This window comes from Ostrea edulis, chromosome 6 (assembly GCF_947568905.1).
Source record: "Ostrea edulis chromosome 6, xbOstEdul1.1, whole genome shotgun sequence".
Lineage (NCBI taxonomy): Eukaryota > Metazoa > Mollusca > Bivalvia > Ostreida > Ostreidae > Ostrea > Ostrea edulis.
Genome location: NC_079169.1, coordinates 28,177,979 through 28,199,447, shown reverse-complemented (window position 1 = coordinate 28,199,447; position 21,469 = coordinate 28,177,979). Strand labels below are relative to the sequence as shown.

The window sequence follows — 21,469 nt, the reverse complement described above, 5'->3', positions numbered from 1 at the left end:
CCCATCCAACCGTTTCATTGTTAGATTGCAAACAATATTAGAATGACTAAACCAATCCATTGGTAGGTATTTTAAGACATTGATATCGGCGTTTAAACCGTAGCACATTGTATTGCTATTTAGTAAATAATTTGAACAAAATTTACTTGTGTTTATTTATTCAATTCTACGTCCCTTCCAGAATTTTTGACTCTGATTGAGACGTCACCAGCTGTAGCTGAAGTACCACAAATTTAGACCTATGCTTAGCGGCCGTAGCAGTGAATTCAGGTTCTTAAACATGCCAGAGCCTGTCGCGACACTGGACGTCCGTTTTTAAAGTCATATCCGAAAGAGCCGTGATTCTCACTTCTAAATGCCGAGCGTTAGGCGAAGGAGCAATCACTACCCATTTTAACGCCTTAGGTTTGACGCGGCCATGGCACGAGCGGGGCTCGAACTCACGACCTCCGGTTGCGAAACGAACGCTCTTCCACTGAGATACCGCGACCGGTAATTTACTTGACAATGTGAAAATCGCTAAAGTTCGAGCCTAACACTTAATTAATTTTACGTTTATTACAAAAAGTAGGTGGAGTGAATAATTGTATGTATTACTATGATGATTAGCATTTCGATATTGTGCATGGTGTTTTTTTTTTTTTTCGTTTTTTTTTTTTTTTTTTTTTTATACATACTCCTCCCAGGCATCTGATCCCACCGGTGTTTCAATGGGTCAGTGTGCGCCCTGCTTTCAATTTTATATACTTTATAGAATTTATGAGATTCATCACTGTTCGTCATCTTCGTCTTTTTCATATATAACTTTCTGTTGAAAATAGCTTTTAATAAGACTACTTTCTTTCTCAATATATGTTTAAAGGCATTTTTCATGCACTTCGGAACACCTTATATTTTACAAAATTAACCTCACGCACATGGTAGATGAATTACTATTTTTTTTTTTATTTCGAGACCCATATCTGACAAAATAAATTACAATATCAATAATCAATAGAGTTCTAACAAAAGCATTACTACGGATATTGACATATATCAATAATGCAATCCTAACCGTTAATTAGTGAAATGTTTAATTACACATGTCATGTACTGGAAAAGAAATATTTCTACTTTAACGTATGACGTGAATCGACATGACATATTTCATATTTTGAAATACACTAATCGTCATCTTACAGAACAGATTTACAATTTACAATTGAAAACAGTTACAGGATTTTCCTTCAGTATTGAACTACAGAGTAATTTCGTTTTTCATTACAATATGAAGTGGGTACGTTATTTTAGCTTGTGCGTAATATTCACGGACTGGGCGTTTTCCGCGAATGTCACCGAAGTGGAAACTTTGTATACTGACTTACTGTCTGGCTACAACAAATACGTACGACCAGTGACATCCACAAATTTTCCCATGTATGTGAATGTCTCGTTTACTCTCATCGGAATTAAGGAATTTGACGAAGTAAATGGCAAGTTTTCTGTGATCGGTTACTTCATCATTACATGGTCAGATTCACGTCTAGTGTGGACGCCAGATGTCTGTAGTAATATAAACGACATTGAACTTCCTGAATCTAAGGTCTGGGTTCCCAATCTGACTCTTGTCAACTCTTATGACAACGTCAAAGGTTTTGGTACAGGAAACTCCTACGTAACATACACGTCTACCGGAACGGCATATTGGTCTCCCGTTGACGTCATTTCCAGCGTATGTGACGTAGATGTTACGTATTACCCTTTTGATACCCAGTCATGCGACATGGAGTTGATGTGCTGGGGGTTCACTCCTACTGCAATCGTCACACAAGCACAAGATACCAAGATCAACATGGACCATTTTTCGGAACATGGAACATGGGAGGTACTGGACCAAACACTGACTTCTCATTTAAGCCCCTATGTCTCCTATATTAGTATTGACATAAAAATGAAACGACGTCCGATGTTTGCTGTCATTAACATTGTCCTTCCAATGATTTTTATGATGATTTTGAATTTGCTTGTATTTATCATACCCATGGAGAGCGGTGAGCGCGTGTCCTACTCTATCACCGTGCTTCTGGCAATCGCCGTGTTTTTAACACTTGTGGGCGACAACCTGCCAAAAACATCGAAACCGACTGCCATGTTATCGTATTTCCTTCTTGTAGAGTTGGTACTGAGCTCCGTAATATGTTTCTTGGTTATTCTAGGATTGTCTTTCCATTTCAAAGACGACATCCAAACCCCTGTACCGAAAAAAATCGCAAATATCGTAAAATGCTGTTGTCATCGACGAAAATGTGCAGGCCGAATCAAAACCCAGACCGTTGTACATCCTAGCAATGAAAATTCAGCAGACAAGAAGTTTCCATTGCCTGATGATGATGAAGAAGATGAGGACGAGGTAAAGGTGACATGGAAAATGGTTTCTAGCTGTTTTGATTGGACAGTTCTCGTCACTTGTCTGTTGGTCGTCATCATATTGACAATTCTGTTTATTGTCACGACGACTTAGAGATATTTTAAAACGTATGCACACACCGTCATTTACTACCGCACAAATTATATACAGCTATAGTTTATTTACATTATGTAATTTTACAGCCTGCTTGTTTGACGTCCATTCGAGAATTTTTCACTCATATTGACTCATCACCAGTTGTAGGTGAAGTACTACAGCTTGGCACTCAGGGCTGTAGCAGTGAGGGTTCCTTAACGTTTCAATGACTACGGCGACACGGGACCTCCATTTCAATTGTCATATCGGAAAGATGTCGAGTTATAGGAGAAGGAGAAATCGCTGCCAACGTTTACGTGTTGGGTTTAAGATGTGAACGGTCTACATTTAGATACCACAGCCATTCAACTCCGATGAAGTTTACACTGTTTGGTATCAATTTTTGGTCCATAATCTAAAGTGGATACCCTTATTAATCAGCCAAAGGTTTATCGGCGAAGAGCCAAGTTTTCCTTCTTTACCCTACCAAATGTAAGAGGTTATTACTACGAATTATAGCTATTTATTATAAAGATTTCATACAAGTCCAGTGGTTACAATACAGGATTCTTCATAGAAGTACTATGTCATTTATTATCTTAAAGAATCAATTTTGCATCGTCTGATTTTTGTACCCTTGAGTTGAGACATCATTGGTAGTGAAAAAGTATCTATATCATGGAACATTCTGAGCATGCACATTTATCAAACAACATCCAAAATTAATATATTTAAAGGACAACAAAATTGATTATTATACATGTACAATGTATATACAAGAGGATATATATCTTATTGTTAAAAAAGGGTGAATCCCCAAGACTTCTGGAAGTATTGTTCTCCCTATACAAGAAATTTAAAATTGTATTTCATATCAGAACTTTGAAATACAAAACTTTGATAATTCCCCTGGCATGTAAATTGCATGCATGAAAAAGACTTTTTGACAATATCAAATAATCGTAATTTTGTTCTTTTATGCAATATATTTTCCTATTTTTTATGTCACTTTTATTTAGTTATTATTGTTTCTTTGTTTTCTTTTTTTATAAATATATTTCGAATTTAAGCATGTTTGAATGTGAATATGAAAGTGTGTGAGATATTAGCAAATAATATTTGTTCTGTCATACGTTCGATAATAAAAAAAGATTTCATACAAGTTTATGGGTTGCCCCATCTTGGGGCATTATTGTAGTTTACTGCAGTTGATGAAAAAAAAACAAGCATTCTGAAAGTATCGCATAGCAACACATAGTCCACTACCGGTCGCAAAAATTATTGGACCGCAACAATATTTAAAGTTTATTATGTAGGTTATGGTAAAAGGGAAAATTGGGGAACCAGAATAGGAATGGTTGGAAATAAACTACTATTCAGGTACAAAGATTAGACCAGGAAAAACTCAAACTTGATCTGTAACTTCTTATGGCAAACCAATATACCAAATATCAAATGAATATCCGTAAGCACAACAAAAAAGTCCAGAAACTGATAATCCAAGGGCAATAACTTAGTGAAAAATCAATGGAACGAGACCACATTTGAACATGGTCTGTAACGTCTTATTGCAAAGCAATTCACTAAATATCAAATGAACATCTGTAAGCACAAAATAAGAGGTCCATGAGCCACATCGCTCATCTGAGCAGCAGATCCTAGCAATAAACAAGCTTGAGCGAGACTGTTATTATACAAGCAGCTTGGTTCAGAAAAAAAAAACTTTCAAAGGTAACGACCAAACATTCATTAATCATCTAACTTAATTATTAAACTTGACTACAAATTCATCAATTAGCATATACCCTTGTAGACGGATATGACCTTTCATATTAACAAATTTTATTTAGGGATGATTTGTGCCAAGTTTGGTTTCCTATACATTCGCATATAAAACTTTGATCCCCTATTGGGGTCGCTTCCTGATCCCTGGGGTCATCATGTTTACAAACTTGAATCTCCACTTTTTCAGGACTCTTTCATGTAAATTTTAGCTCTTCTCGCCCAGTGGTTCTTGAGAAGAGTTTTAAAGATTTTCCCTATATATCCGCATGTAAAATTTGATCCCTAGATGTGACCCCATCCTACCCCAAGTGGTCATGCTTTTAACACACTTAAATCTCCACTATGTTGGGAAGCTTTCGTGTAAATTTCAGTTTTTCAGATCCAGTGGTACTTGAGAAGAAAATGTTTTAATGGCCCCACCCTAATTTTGAATTTTTGTGATTGTCTCTCCTTTAAAGGGAGTATACAACCCTTCATGTCAACAAAATTGAATTCCCTTCACTCAAGAATGTTTTATTCCAAGTTTGGTTGAAATCGGCCCAGTGGTTCTGGTGATTTTCTTATGGATCAGAATGTAAAACTTTGATCCCCTATTGTGGCCCCATCCTACACCGGGGGGGGGGGGGGGTAATCTGATCAAATCGAATCTACTTTATATCAGGGAGCTTTGAGATAAAGCTCTACTCTTCTGGCCCATTAGGTCTTGAGAAGAAGATTTTAAAAAAAATTCTTTATGCATTCACATGTATAAATTTGATCCCCTATCATGGCCCCGATATACTCCTGGGGTCATGATTTTTACAAACTTGATTCTACACTTTGTCAGGAAGCTTTCATGTAAATTTCAGCTTTTTTGGCCCAGTGGTTCTTGAGAAGAAGATTTTTAAATGATCTCATCCTATTTTTTGCATTTTTGTGATTATCTCCCCTTTGAAGGGGGTATGGCCCTTTATTTGAACAAACTTGAATCCCCTTCATCCAAGGATTCTTCGTGAAATTGGACCAGTGGTTCTGGAGAAGAAAATGAAAATGTTGAAAGTTTACGCCAACGCCGACAGACAACCGACAAAATTTGATCAGAAAAGCTCGCGTGAACCTTTGGCTCAGGTGAGCTAAAAAGTCCGGAAAACTGGAGAAGGACCGTAAATTAGTGAAAAATCAACGGACCAAGACGATATTCGAAGTTGGTCTGTAAAGTATTATGGCAAAGTAATGTACCAAATATCAAATGAATATCTGCAAGCACAACAAAAAAGTCCGGAAAACGGGATCCATGCTATTTTTCTAAGTCAAAGGGACATAACTTAGTAAAAAAACAAAACAGTGTGAACGGACCGAGACGAAATTTGAAATACAACGTCTTATGGCAAAGCAATGTAACAAATATCAGATAAATATCTGCAAGAACGGACGGGCGGACAGAGTGCAAACCTAAAGTACCCCTCGACTTCGTCGGTAAGTGACTAATACTCACTTTCTTTCACATTCAATCAAGTGAAAGCACGAATTCAATTTGTGTTGCTTGTAATTAATAATGTACTCTTAAAATATTTTAAATTACTGTTATTGAATCCTTGCTTGTGCTATGTTTGAATTACCATTTAGATCTCTTTGTTCCACGATTATATAAATAAGAATAATGAAATTCAATATTGGTAAAGAAGAAATTATACATTGTTTAAAATAGTCTGACGATTCATTGAGAACATCAGGTCTAACTTTTACTGTTCTCCAGTCGGTCGCGATAATCTACTGGTTGGAGTAGGGGTTCTCAAACCAATTCTTTATTCACATATTGATGAGGTACAAACTCGATCCGGGCGCTACGTTAAACACTGGTAGTGACTGCTCCTCCGCCAAATGTTCGGTATTAGAAATCTTTGATTGATTTGAACATGTTTTATTGTATAAGTGCATATTATACAAACGGTCTGAACGCGAGTTCTTTAAACTTACGAGGTTCTCACCTTAATGTTAGAAGTCTTTCGGATGAACAAGTGACAATAATGATCAGTGACCAATCTCATGAATCCCATAAACAATACAAAATAAGAAGAAGGGAAACACATACCCCTGAATATACCAGAGGTGGGATCAGGTGCCTAGGAGGAGTAAGCATCCCCTGTTGACCGGTCTTCTTTAATTGAATATATGTTGTTTCTTCGAAATATGTTAATATTTGATATCTTGATCCACATCATGATCATGTTGAATAATGTATTAATTTGATGTCCCTTGTTTTTATTATGCGTTCTAAACTTTCTAATTGGCAAACCTTTCGAAAACAAGTACATGTACAATGAATGAAACCTGGTATAATTATCAATTTTTCAGTTAATAGTAAGCATCCCCTGTTGACCGGTCACACCCGCGGTGTGCCCTATATGCAAGGTGAAGACTATACGTGAAATTGTTTCTTTTCTACATTTTACCATCTATCCGTCTTGACTACTTTCGCCCTGTTAATTTCCTGTTTTCTGTTTTAAGGCAGTACTTTCTAAGAAGTTGTAATCTAGATGCTGGTAATTATTGTACTGTCTAGAAACTCGATTACTGTTTTCAGAGTTGTTTCTCTGACTTTGGTCATCTCCTCTGTCCAGAATTCCTGGAGGTTTTTTAAAGTTTAGGATAAAAGATCATGTGGGACGACACTCCATTTGCCATCTCACGTACAATATGTACATTTAAGCTAGCTTGCACTGACTTTGATATGATAGCGTTCCCTCTCGTGTACATTCTAGTTGATGCCATTTCGCCAGTTCTTTGTCAAAAGTGGTAAATTAAAGGGAAATGGACATTATTTGAGCTAACAGTTTTCAAATTATTATTTTTTTTATTTTTAATGTTTAAAATGCTTAACTAAGGTATTACTAATGATCAGCAAAAATTTGAATGTCAGTAGTCAAGATACATGGGAGATACAGATGTCACAAGTCCTTGTTATGTAAACAAGGCTCGTGTCATGTTTTTTTATTTTGTTTACATAGGTTAAATAAACTAGTCAGCGTTTCGTTTAAAACATAATTTTCAATTTATAAGCGAATTCTAAACACAATTATATTCTAGTGTTTGACATATCTCATTGTGTTTTAAACACGCTATTTTCTATCAAACATGGCACGAGCCTTGTTTGCATAATAAAGTATTGCGAGTGCTGTATCTCACTCAAATTATAGCTCAACAACTGATATTCAAATTTTGGTTGACCATTACAAATACTTTAGTTAAGTATTGTAAACAATAACAAGAGGCCCATGGGCCTAGAATCGCTCTTCTGATACATTGTAGAACAGGCAAAAATTCTCATTAACCAAGATTCATCAATTAACAAAGTTTGATGATGTTAAGTCAAATAGTACCTGAAAATTTAAATGTAACTATCCAAAAGTAGGTCACGGTGACCTACTTTTGGTTGACACACTGAAGACTCAAGATGCGTCAACTGGCAAGTCAAATAGTATTCAAATATAGCCGTCAAATTCCAAAAGAAGGCTACAGTGACCTACATTTTGGTCGACACACTCCAAAGACTCAAGATGCATCAACTGACAAAGTTTGATAATTGAAGTCAAATAGTATCTGAAATATTTAGATATAAACGGCAAATTCCAAAAGTAGGTCACAGTGACCTACTTTTTGGTCGACACACCCTGAAGACTCAAGACCCATCAACTGACAAAGTTTGATGATTGTAAGTCAAATAGTATCTAAAATATTCAAATATAGCCGTCAACATCCAAAAATAGGTCACGGTGACCTACTTTTAGGCAACAACCTCTGAAGACTCAACATGCATCAACTGACGAAGTTTGATAATTGTAAGTCAAATACATGTAGTATTTGAAATATTAAAATATAGCCGTCAAATTCCAAAAGTAGGTCACGGTGACCTACTTTTTCATCAACAAACTATGAAGACTCAAAATGCACCAACTGACAAAGTTTGATGATCCTAGCTTTCATAGTGTTCAAAATGTGCATCTAAAATTGAAAATGTGAAATTTGAATGTCTGCAAAATTCAAAAAGTAGGTCACTGTGACCTTGTTTTTATGAATATGTTTTGAGGCCTCAAGACGCATCAACATACAAGGTTTGATGATTCTAAACCTCTCGGAATTTGAAATAACCTAAAATGTATTCATTAATAATTAGCCATAGAATTCAGAAAGTAGGTCATGGTGACATACTTTTCACATGACGCAGTTCAAGGTCCCATGTTCCATCAACCGACAACGTTTGATGATCATAGGCTCAAAAGTGTCTAAGATATGCATTAAAATCCATTTCATAATAATTATCTGCGAAATTCAAAAAAGTAGGTCAACATGACCTTCTTTTGAGACAACACGATACTACGTCCTAAGATGCATCAACTGACAAAATTTGATGATCCTAGTCCTTATACTAAGCAAAATATCAAATTTTTAACAAAACAAAATTTAAGGTCAACTTTGAAGTGACCTTGAGACCACATCCATTGCCCCAGGATGATGCCTTGAACAATTTTTTATCTACAACCTATCCTCATCCTTATGCATAAGTTTGGTGATAATTTGCCAGTGGGTCTTGAGAAGATTTTTTAGCAACCACTACTTTTGTTTACATTTTCCTAATTATCTCCCCTTGTTAAAGGGTCACAACCATAGTTTTAATACAAATGAAAGCCCTTGGGCCAAGGATACCCTGTGACAACTTTGACAAACATTGGCCAAGGGGTTCTTGAGATATAGCCCTTTTTCCAAAAGGTTGACGCACACCGCACGCCAGACATATGGCCATATGATTAGCTCTTTAAGCCTTCGGCTCAGATGAGCTAAAAATGGAAAATTTTCAGCTCAAATCATGTCCATGTCCCATAAAAGAGGAGTCCGTGTTACGACATCTGTAAATGAAGACAACGTCATTGTTATCAAGTCTAAATATAATCTTCAGATTCAGATTCAGATAATTTCTTTCCATACCTCCTGGTTGCAAGGAATATCTTATTCAGAGTATTTGTGACTGTTGGTTTCTATAGTGTATTCTTGTGCAATAAGCTGTCTTATTAAAAGACCCTCCTTACAATTATTGTTTTATTAAGGGTGTGCGATATGGCACGGCAAATGAGTTAGTGAGATGAAATGACAGGAAATACGGATCGCAAACAATGTCGACGATTCTCGGGAATTAGAGTCAGTAGGACTTTGTCCCTCGTAAAAGTTTTAAAAAGAATGACTCCCACCACAGCCACATTCCTCGAATCACTTGACTCATCCCTCTTTTTGTGTTTCGGCGGTGTTGTCGAGGTTTTTATTTTAAAACATATAAACAAAATATATAGCAGAGTACTAAATTAATGAAAAGCCGCAATATAAAAACAACACAAAGAATCAAAAAAATATTTTTTCCAGTTCCCGTTGATTTTTCACTCGGTGATTTTTCACTGAAATATGAATGCTGCACCTCAGAATTCCGTTTTTCGCCTTAATTTAAATTTGTATAGTTTTAATACGTTATCAATAAATAAAAAGACCTGTTATTTCAATTATAAATAGATTAAAATTATGTAGTTGACTGAATCATCCACATTCGAGTTTTCAGAGATTTTTCATTTGAAAACAATTTTTACCCTCAAATTTCCATTTTTCATACATGTAGATCAAATTTTTGTTTTAAAAGTTTTTATACTGATTGTACAAATCCAATCCTTTATTATATAAATGATTTGCTACCAATTGATTTGATATAATAATTGATTAAAAATTTCCAGATTTCCGTGATTTTTCAGTTACAAATAAATACCTTCATTTTAAGTGGGAATTAGCTTTGTAGCAGTTGGCTTAAATTTTGACAGATTGGTTAGACTAACGCTCATACGTGTAGTTCTGACACAGTCAGGGTAATATGACGGCATATCTTCAGCGTATTTTACGTATTGACCAATGTAAACAAAATGAGTAACGAAAAACAACCCGTGGAGTAGGCGTGCGTATATAATTGAAGAACGTTTTCAGCAATTTTCATAATCACAACGTAATGGTCTGACGCAATACATGTATATATTTATTCCTAACATACTGATTTTGATCCAGACCATGGTGTATTTCTCAAGAAATACCCACAATTCCAAACATATAATTTCAGAGAGGACCACAGGTACACACACACACACACACACACACACACACACACACACACACACACACACACACATATATATATATATATATATATATATATATATATATATATATATATATATATATATATAATTATGTACATGTATTTATAGATATACATTTAATCGTTTGTTGGTTAAATCAACGCAATCCATCATATTTACTAGCGGTACCCCAGCTAGTATTTTCATTGTCAAAGAGTTATCTTTCTTGGACTATTTCACTCTGTCTTGGGCTCTCTTAGTTGTTTTTTTTACATGACGTATGGTACATGATGAATGACACAATAGCGTATAACCTAGGATAATGCACATGCGAATGTACAATAATCGTCTGCTCTCCATAGATCAATTAACAATTTAAATATTTTATCATTAGTGCACCCAAATTTTGTCTTGATCATTGTCTTTCCTTAAATCTCATCCATGAGTAATTGTTGGAGTATTTGTTGAATCATGGTTTGCTACATGTTTCAGTTTGGATTGCTGCATACAAGAAGAAATAAACATAATCGTGGAGCTGCTGGTTATGCAGAACTGTTGTTATCTGAGAAAATATTGGTATGGATCAGAGATCTCTGAGCTGTCCCAATATTTTCTCAGAGAACAACAGTTCAGCAGCTAATTTGCTACCTGTTTTAATTTACTTTGTTGCATACAAAAAGAAACCAATACATGTATGTATATTATATGTCATAGAATAATTCTATGGAAAAAAAAGATTGGTTATCATTCAAAACTTATGACAAAGGTTAAATGTTTTACGGACAAACGAACAAACTAAACAATATATTCCCCTAAATCTCGGATTACCAGGGCATGAATATGTTAACACAATTGTCTTACCTTCGCAGTCTATCAACAAAATCCTCTCCACATATCAGTCTGGATCATCTATCAACACAATCCTCTACACATAACAGTCTGGATTATCTATCAACACAATCCTCTACACATAACAGTCTGGATTATCTATCAACACAACCCTCTACACATACTAGTCTGGATTACCTATCAACACAATCCTCTACACATTGCAGTCTGGATCACCTATCAACACAACCCTCTTCACATTGCAGTCTGGATCACCTATCAACACAATCCTTACTAGTCTGGATCATCTATCAACACAACCCTCTTCACATTGCAGTCTGGATCATCTATCAACACAACCCTCTTCACATTGCAGTCTGGATCACCTATCAACACAATCCTTACTAGTCTGGATCATCTATCAACACAACCCTCTTCACATTGCAGTCTGGATCATCTATCAACACAACCCTCTTCACATTGCAGTCTGGATTACCTATCAACACATCCTCTACACACAACAGTCTGGATTACCTATCAACACATCCTCTACACACAACAGTCTGGATCACCTATCAACACAATCCTTACTAGCTTGAAAATACAGATGTATATTTAATTGCTGTGATAAAATTTAGAAATTCATTTCAAAATTAAGAATTATATCCCTCATGCATAGCTCTTATCCTTAGACGTACATGTATATGACTTCCACTTTTTTGGTACACTGTTTTCCCCTATATTAGCTCTAGCAAGTTTATTGTTATTTCGGATTTCAAATATTTCTGTTGAGCATAACTGAAGAGACATTATTTGTCGAAATACGCATCCGGTGCATCAAAATTGGTACCGTGTAAGTTTTACATACATGTGTGAAGGGTGAAACAGCATATGTGTAACTTGAAAATTGTATTTATTAAAAGTGAATATCAAAAACATGTCCTATTTCATATGCATTCCTTTATAGTATGTGTTGTGTAACACGCACAGTATACATGGGTTAAATGCTGTATGACGTATTTCATACCAATTGTTAGGCCTTTCTTTTGATTAAGGATTACTCCGTTTACCTGATCACGATATAGTGCTTACGGTGGGTGTGAACGTTCGACAGGGGATGCTTACTCCTTCTAGGCACCTGATCCCACCTCTGGTGTGTCTAGGGATCCGTGTTTGCCCTATTCTTAATTTCGTATTCTTTATAACAGGAATTCTGAGATTGATCACTGTTCGTTGTGTTCACCTTTTCATGTGTGACATATACATATAAGTGTACCATAGATCTGCCACACACGTGTAATTGATAAAACCCTGAGTAGACACAAAAGAAGTCTAAAATAAATCCCATTGTTTTCAAGCTAAAACTATTCAAATTAAAACAGTCTAAACATTCTACAATTGCGATTTATGCATGCAGGTGGTTCAAAAGCCCAAACTAAAGTGGACACTTCTGCAGTAACTTCTCTACGTGACTCCCGAAAGAAGTAACAATTTATACCAAAGGCTATTCAACTTGCTTTTGAATACATGCATATCAAAATTTCTAATGACAAACATTTCACTACATTAAATCCCCATACTCCCTATCATGTTTACAGTCAATAAACAACGTGAATATTGATCACCCATGCATCTTTATTAGATATTTTAAACCAGCACTCTCATCTAACTAAACAGTGTAAAACAGTTGACGTATGATGGATTCCAAGTCATTTGTTGGTATTCATAGCAACGCTAAACAAAGCGGAAAAGGCGGCAAAAACTGCAGCTCGGTATGATATTGAACACTGATCTAAAATATTCCATAAACCTGTGTGCAAAGTCAATTCGGCATATCCATTGGGAATTTTGCGACACAAGTAATTTAAAACTCTATTCAAAACAAAGAAAACAAACCGCGCAACGTCGTACTCTTTCGCCAGGTCGAAGTGATTTTTCTCAAAATTCCAAATTGACACATTCTTACCTACCAAACAGAGAACTTCAGCCTGAATGTAATTCTCGTGACTGTCCAGTAACTATACATGACATTATTTATAATGTAGTGATTTTACTCCCATACGAAGTAGACATTTTAATAAATAATCAATGCATGAAAATTTTACAAATATTGACAATCATATTAAGATATATTCTCCATAATACTAACACCTATATACATGAAATGCTATATACTTGTTTACATAATTTGAACTTTTTCTGTCCGTCGGATGGGACGTGAAAGGGTGTCCCTGATCACAACCCCCTTGGCACGCAAAGGATCGTTTCCCTGATTTTCGAAAAAAAAAAAAAGAAGCGTAAACTCACTGGTAGCCCTCAGGGAAATTCAAAACCGATCATATTTAATTTACTTAACCGCCGTAAAATGGCTGCAACTATTGGCAAAACGGCGTTAAACCAAAATAGTAATCCATTCAATTAGCATAATTATGTTTAACGTACATTTCCCCACAACGTAAGTTATGTATGATACATAATTAAGTTACGTATATATGTCACGTAAGTATAAAGTATACTTGAAAATGTATGTGACGCACGGTGCCTTATACATTGTATACGTTTCACGTACGTGTGAGAACGCGCGCTGAATATTTCAAGAACTATCTTGTTACCCGAATGACACCCCCGCTGTGTATAGGTTGCTTCATCTTTAACAAGCTTAGTGACACCATCGCTATTTATAGATCCCCAACATTAGCTTATTGAATATATTGGAGCGTTTTTAAAATTGCATTCCATATTCACAACATCTCCCAGAACAGGCATTACTTGGGTTAATATATCAAAATCATCAACAGGTATGTATTGCTATTTCATTTCTTTGTTGCTATTCTGAAATAATCGATAATAATATATTACGGATGTCATAGCTTAATTATTTTGCATTTTCTGGATATAAATGACATTTTTTATAGAAGGAATACCGGCATTGCATCTGCCAACAGTTGCAGAAATACCTGTATGTGGTTTTTGCATGCTCATGTGTTCCGCGGACCAATCCTGAAGGACAAGCACACCCGTTAAAATTCACAATGAGTGAATAATATTGTTGGTGTTATTTGCAAGAATTAAAAACTGCTTCACTTTGAAGCATAATCAAGTTAATCGTAAATGATGATATATTTAGTAATGAAACTAAACCTTTGAAATTACTTATCATCGCTATCCATTGTTAATAAAACTGGACGCTGTAAGTGTCTAAAATATTTCAACATTCTCTACAGTAAGTAAAAAAAAAAACCCAGAGGAAATATATGCTCTCGCTGTAATGACTGAAATGAAGGCTATAATGGGGTGTTACATTGTATCTTAGGGAGGCGAGGTCAGTAAATTTAGTTGCAATTTTCGACCTACTCTCCGATTTCAGAAAATGGATAAAAATGTTACCGCAGTTGTTTCTTAAACAAAGATTGATGCATGTACTTATTGGTAAAGAATTTGAAATTCGTCATATACTTATATTTGGCATCATATATATGTATATGTATTTAGGTTTTTTCCCATTAACTTGTAATACAATACTCAACTGTATTCATAAACCGAAATTAAATATTTCTTCGTTATATACGAAGCTTAAGTTTTACATGTTCACTAATACCTCATTAATTTAAATAAAAATACAAATAGATAGACTGAGAAAAGTTTCGATATATGCACACATACATATGCACATACTGTATACACACATATAGAATGAGTAAACGAAAAGAAAAAGAACAAATTGAAGGGAAAAAACCCAAATAAAATAAAAACTGAAAAATATTTGTACAATTTGAAAGAGAAAGAAAGAAAAGTAGGGATATATAATAAACAAAAGATAAAAAGGGTGACAGTACCAGTAAAAGGGGAAAACGATACTTAAAAGAACTTATTAGTTTCCCAGATATACCTTTGACCAATTTAAAAAAAAATGTGATAGTCTTTAAAACTTAAACATTTTTCACCATATAAAAGTAAATTCAGTGTTAAAGGAACAGAAAGTTGCATTTCATTAATGGATGGGATTAGCTTAGTTCTATGGTCAGCAAACTCAGGACATTTGAAAAAGAAATGAAAAGAATCTTCATTATGGTGGCCACACCTATCACAAGAAGCACCATCTCGTAAGGAGTGGGATTTAAGACCTGCATTTAAATTACTTGCATTGTTTCTAAGATGTTACCTTTGTGTTTACCAATATCAAAAAGTTTATCGGGTTGTAAGCAGTAGAATATATTCCTTTTAAATATAAATTGAATGTTGTTCAGTTTTGTTAGTTTAATATATGTTGCAATTTAAGAGAAAAATGAATTCCCTGCATTCCTATGGTAAAAAAACAAATGTTTTCAAAATGTAAACCAAAATGCTAAGGGTATAATATTAATACTGGCATGCCATTATTTTCTACATACCTTTATTTGTAAATTGCAATTATAAATACCAAAATTGAAAAGCATTATTCCTGAAAACATCGGTTGCATGTACCCATTTATACCATCACGTGACTTCGATTGGCAGAGACGGGAATATTACTGTTTACTAAAATTTTCCACTGAAAACAGAATACGTACGGTATGATGACTCATCTAAAAAAGTTCAACGCACTGTTGCTTCCGAGTATCGCAAATCAATACATCAGCGGAATTTCCCAGATACATTTATGTCAAATACTATTTCCTTTTCAAGAGGACAGCTCACCGAAGCTTGTTTTTGCTTTAAAAATCAACACTGTAATACTGTATGAGAATGAAATATGCCATTTATTTTAGACAACAAATGACGAAGATAAAAAGGGGGGAAATCAGCGATCCACGAACACTGTCATATTCTTGCACAATATGTCAACCCATCATTTCTTATTTCTCCCATATAGATAATTTCACAAATAAATATGGTACTGACCAGTTCAAACAGGGGAAAATCAGTAGATACATACAATGTAATTACATAGGATTTCAACACATCTGTCCTGATTTTCCCCTTACATGATTATCACAAATAACAAACAATGACTATTTAAAATACAGACCTTGGAAACTTGTTCCAAAGTGTACAACAAGCAAAAAGATGGCGAACAAAAAGGGCTACAACAAGATGACGAATAATTAAGGTACATTTTCATATATAGGTGGGATTTAAGATGGGGAGGTGGTGGGCTACTGGATTTCTCATATTTCAACACGCTTTCTACAAGAAGTACACACGTGATCTATATACAAGTTTTCATTGGTTCAGATACAAACTGTACTAATGTTGAATAGGGGTTCCCGACGGGGTTTAATGTTCAGAGGTACAATACGGGTACTAACTAATATAAATAATATAAGGAAAAAGTTCCGCCATAAATGTTATTATATACATAATAGATATTTTATCAACCCAAACCGATCTGAAGATGTTGGCTACCCGAAATCCACATCTTTGTTTTCCTTTCAGAAATTAGACAAACAAACCCTTCCTATATTTTAAAATAAGATAGCTTGCTGTTCGTTTGATCTTTATTTCAATCGTTGTAACAAAACGCTTACTAATAATGTATAAAATCAAAATAATTTTAGACTGTCCTATTGAATTTAATAAATAGTAAAAAAAAAAAAAAAATCGATAAACAACAAAATTGATTTTGTTGCTACAAACAGTGCAACAGCTTGTATTTTAAGCGTATCGAACTCGACACTTACTACAGGTTTTAACAGGCTAAAAGATTTCCATAAAAAAAGAATCAATTACCTGAAAAGCTGCATGGTTATAACAATTTTATGCATGTCAGAGTATTATAATTGGCTTAAATTCATCTCCGTAGCATGTGCTCCGTAGCAATTTGATACATTTGGCACGTATCAAATGTGCCAAATTTCATATTTGGCGGCTTCTTAAGAGTAATACTGAAATGTAAAAATGGAAAAACAAAACACCCGCACTTGATAAATTTGAATGAGTACATGAAAATAGCAAACGTTTTCAAGTATTCAATAACTTTTCCCAGTTTCGCCTATACAACATGCATTTATTTATTTTTTACCTCGACAACAAGGATATGTTCTACTCGATCGAGTTTTTAAAGAGAAAAGTAGGCTATGAGTCAATGTCCTTCCCAGGTCTGTGATTTTAATATTTTTTCAGGTTGACATGATTTAAAGATACACCAGATAAATTGACCATAGGTTACCGAAGGAATGTACTGTAAATTTTCCATTTCGTTTTCACAACAATTTTTCTTAGATTGAAAAGGTTTACAATAGTTATGAACATTATTTTGTTTTTATAGGCAAACAAAGTTTATTTTTTTCGTTTAGAAATACTTATTTTACATACCATACATATATTATGCCATTAGCTGTGCAGGAAGGTTTAAATTTTAATTGGCCAGCTGAGCACGACGAGAAGTATTCTTGCTCCTCCCCAGGTCATTGAGACAAAGACATGTCCGATAGAGGAGCTGTTATAGGCGTATCATGTGACGTTAGAGTTATCATGTTCCGCTACGGATTACAGATTTATCATGTAGGACGCTATAAATTTTATCATGTACTGTTATAAATTGATCAGTTGCCGTAATAGATTAAAAAATGTGACGCTAAAGATTGATCGTGTGACGCTACAATTTATCAGGTGACGCTATATATTTATCATATGACACTATAGATTTATCATATGCCGCTATAAATTTATCATGTGGCCTTATAGATTTATCAGGTGACGCTATATATTTATCATGTGACACTACATATTTATCATGTGATGCTATATATTTATCATGTGACGGTACATATTTATCATATGCCGCTATAAATGTATCATTTGCCTTTATATATTTATCAGGTGACGCTACATATTTCTCATGTGACGCTATAGATTTATCATGTACCGTTATAGATTTATCATGTGCCGCTATAAATTTATTATGTTTTCTGAGAACAAATTACAACTGAATTCTGGATTGTGTAGGGTTTCATAACTTAACAAAATTTGTTTATTTATGCTTAAAGCAGATTAAAGCTAACGGTGAAAATATTGAAAAATAAAAGAACCTATAGAATAACATATTTGTGATTGAATATATATAATCTCATTGAATCAGAGTAGATCTGAAAGAGGCATTAGCTGTGAAAGTGACGGGAACCATTAAAAAAAAATCTTTCAATGGCATGGGAATATATATTAATGACCAATAAAAACAATTATTTTGTTCAAAAACAAGAGAAACCTAATAAAACTACGTTAGATAATCTCTTTTAGTTTAAAGAAATACATAAGGAGGAATTATCGTCCTGTAAGACGATCAACAACATCACACATTCCTAGCCTAAATCCACTCTCTTGGCAAACCTTCATGTTTCGATTCTGGAAAACGTGAAAATGTTGAAATCAGTGACGGTATACGCTTCGATTGAAGTTTTGACTTAAATGAAACGTCGAACAGTGAAGGCAGCCATCTTTTTTCTTCATGCAATTTATATATTGAAAAGCTATTACAGAAGTAGTTTGCAACGAATCTTGATGATGACAGAAAATATGTATAGGCTAGGCATGTAAGTCTTCAGCTACTAGCAAATACCTTAATTTAGAATTTTTGATTTTATAAAAGTTTTAAACGACATTAAATCTTACTATTCCATACCAGTTTAATCCGATACAGCAAGCAAATAACCGTAATCCCACAGGTCAATGTGACGTGACGTCATCTGGTAAAATGTTGTGCATTTTATGCTTTAAGAGGCGGATCATGCAATCCCCACCCATAAAATGTATTTCAAAATGAAACGGAGCAAAATTTGCAAAGAATCAATATTTAGTTATATCGTATATTCGTTTTACGCTAGTTTGATCATACAGATATATTGTATTGAATTGTTTCAAGTTTGTTTTGTTTGATATTGATAAAACAATGTATCTAACAAAAATATCTGATTTTACACGTTTAATTCCGTAGATTTTTTTTTATTTCGTTAGGGGGTTGTCCTCCTACCAGCTTAGGTTACACACTATCAGCAATATTTTAGTGTGCTCAGCCGATGATACATGTATTAAAATTAAATATCTTATGTCTGTCTGTATATCTTTTCAGTATTACAGAATATGGCCATCTCGAAATGTTTGCTTGTTGCACTGGTGGTAGTAATTTTTGCAACCATATTTCAAGTGATTGCCTTGGCAGCACCATACTGGTTTAATCTAGATCTATCAATTGCAAAAGTATATGCCGGACTTTGGTGGACATGTACCGAGACAGTTTCGACTGGACTAACAAGCTGCGATAAAACTGTGGATTACTTGTTCACTAACGGTTTGTATCTCATAAACAATTCAATAGGTGGTACAATTTCTATGTATACTACAGATCTAATTGCTAAACGTTACACGAGAAAATGATTCGCTGAATAACATTTGAAATTAAAATGAACGTTGATTTTACATGTAGGGTCTTCGACAGACTGGCTTAAAGCTGTCCAAGCCATGAGTATTCTGGGGTTTCTAACGCTATTGGTTGCTTCGGTTATGACGATTTTAAAGCTTTTCGTTCTAAAAGACAACAAACCAGTTCTCCTTGTGGCTATAGGGACATCGTTTACTGGAGGTAAGATATATTTAAAGTATGCCATATATATGTATTCCACGTGACAGTTGTATACACATTCTTCAGCAAATACCTTCCCAGGCCCTGATTATTCCGAAGTGTCGTTTTCTTGATTTTAGCGGAAACTTACCCCACTGATAAAAATTGATTAAATACATTTCAAATACATGCTTTTATTACCTATATACCCCTACACTTTTCAAAGAACAGACAAAATTGTTGTACTGAGATTAATTTGAATCAAATTACTTTTTTGGCTAAAAAGGGTGGAATAGCCAAATACCGGTAATCACAGTATTACAGCAAGAACTAAAAGATCGCCTGAGGAAAAAGAGATAAATATGATAAGTTCTCGAACACTGCTTAAGTGTCTACATCGTTTTTGACAATGAGAAGAAAATGATCTTAACACCGAATTAGGGAGAAGAGGGATTAATACTGAGCCATTCCGGGTTTCCCCTTCGTTTTACTGAATCATTGCTTGGAATTGTGATGTTTTCTTGCTGAATGCACTATTCTTTAAAATGAGAAATCAATGAGATGGAGACGACCCCTTTCTCTCAAAATTTATTTACCAATGCCTCTATCAATGGTCGTTAACAGTGTAAAGTAACCATCTCATTGATCGCTCCTCGTTTAAAAGCACCTCATTGGTTGCTGCTTGTTTATAGGCATCTGATTGGTCGCTGCATGTTTATAAACATGTGATTAGTCGCTGCTTGTATATAAGCATCTGATTGGTCACTGCTTGTTTATAAGCATCTCATTGGTCACTGCTTGTTTATAAGCATCTCATTGGTCGCTGCTTGTTTATAAGTATCTCATTGTTTGCGGGTTGCTTATTTGTATTTTTGTTCTTTTTTTTCAGCTGTTTTTATCTTAATTGCTATAGCTGTCTACGCAGATGAAATAAACGACTTCTATTCAGCATTCGATTTCAATTATCACTTCGCTTTTGCCTTCAGCATCATAGCGATGATAGCCGCCATTGGAGCCGGGGTCGCCATGTTGGTAGAGATGATAACGGGATGAATAAGAAATAAAGATTATGTACAGTGTGTCGTTAATTTTTAAAAGAATAGTGAGATATTAAAAGACATTTGAAAGATGATTCTTTTTCCGTCTTGTGTTATGACATATTGCGTGAAAGATTATATTTGATATTGTCTGAGAAACTATAAGGTAGTGTTTGTGCAATGAAATTTAGCCACTTAACGCATGAATTTGCAGCCCCAATGAAAATAGCATTTTGTTCTCGAGACTACTCACTGGAGTATTTTCTTTAATTGGAACCTTTTTTGGCATGTCCTTTTACAATCTGTTAGATGAAATGAACAGGATGATTATTTCGAAAATTTATAGGCATCTTTTTAACATTAGGCATCAGTGTGAGCAAATAAGGTCCTTAAAAGAAAATTTAGAATCTAATGAATGCATTATTCATGTAGATTTTTCAGAGAATTACGCATGCAAATTAGAATCTTTAGTACAGGGAATGTACTTTGGTGCGTCTAGAAATCAGGTTTACTTACAATTGTGCTCTACAAGAAAGATGGTGATCCTGTATCTTTTTTTTTACCATACCGGGCAACACTAGGCACGATCCAGCGACAATTTGGGCCAATTGAAAGAGAAAAATTCTGAGCTTGATACAATTCATTTCTTGTCCGATGA

At 34.7% G+C, this 21,469-nt stretch overlaps 1 protein-coding gene and 1 long non-coding RNA gene across 2 annotated transcripts; one reads left to right on the top strand and one right to left on the bottom strand.

The window, feature by feature from the left end:
* Positions 1 to 940: 940 nt before the first annotated feature.
* LOC125645735 (uncharacterized) lies at positions 941 to 20,906 on the top strand. Its single transcript, XM_056142292.1, has 6 exons — positions 941 to 6,355; positions 12,402 to 14,036; positions 16,245 to 16,327; positions 19,286 to 19,504; positions 19,640 to 19,795; positions 20,664 to 20,906. The coding sequence occupies exons 4-6, from the start codon at positions 19,297 to 19,299 to the stop codon at positions 20,825 to 20,827; spliced, it is 528 nt and encodes a 175-aa protein (XP_055998267.1). The 5' UTR covers positions 941 to 6,355; positions 12,402 to 14,036; positions 16,245 to 16,327; positions 19,286 to 19,296; the 3' UTR covers positions 20,828 to 20,906.
* Positions 14,124 to 15,730, bottom strand: LOC130047398 (uncharacterized). The gene is made up of 2 exons (XR_008796294.1): positions 15,630 to 15,730; positions 14,124 to 14,238 (listed from the first exon to the last, which is right to left on the bottom strand). It is a non-coding gene; the product is annotated as an uncharacterized LOC130047398 (long non-coding RNA).
* Positions 20,907 to 21,469: the final 563 nt, after the last annotated feature.

What these genes read in the sequence shown, in the direction of transcription:
- LOC125645735 (XM_056142292.1), top strand. Translation starts at nt 19,297, where the DNA reads ATGGCCATCTCGAAATGTTTGCTTGTTGCACTGGTGGTAGTAATTTTT. An exon ending in GGATTACTTGTTCACTAACG is followed by an intron (nt 19,505 to 19,639) that starts GTTTGTATCTCA and finishes TTTTACATGTAG; the next exon opens with GGTCTTCGACAGACTGGCTT. An exon ending in AGGGACATCGTTTACTGGAG is followed by an intron (nt 19,796 to 20,663) that starts GTAAGATATATT and finishes CTTTTTTTTCAG; the next exon opens with CTGTTTTTATCTTAATTGCT.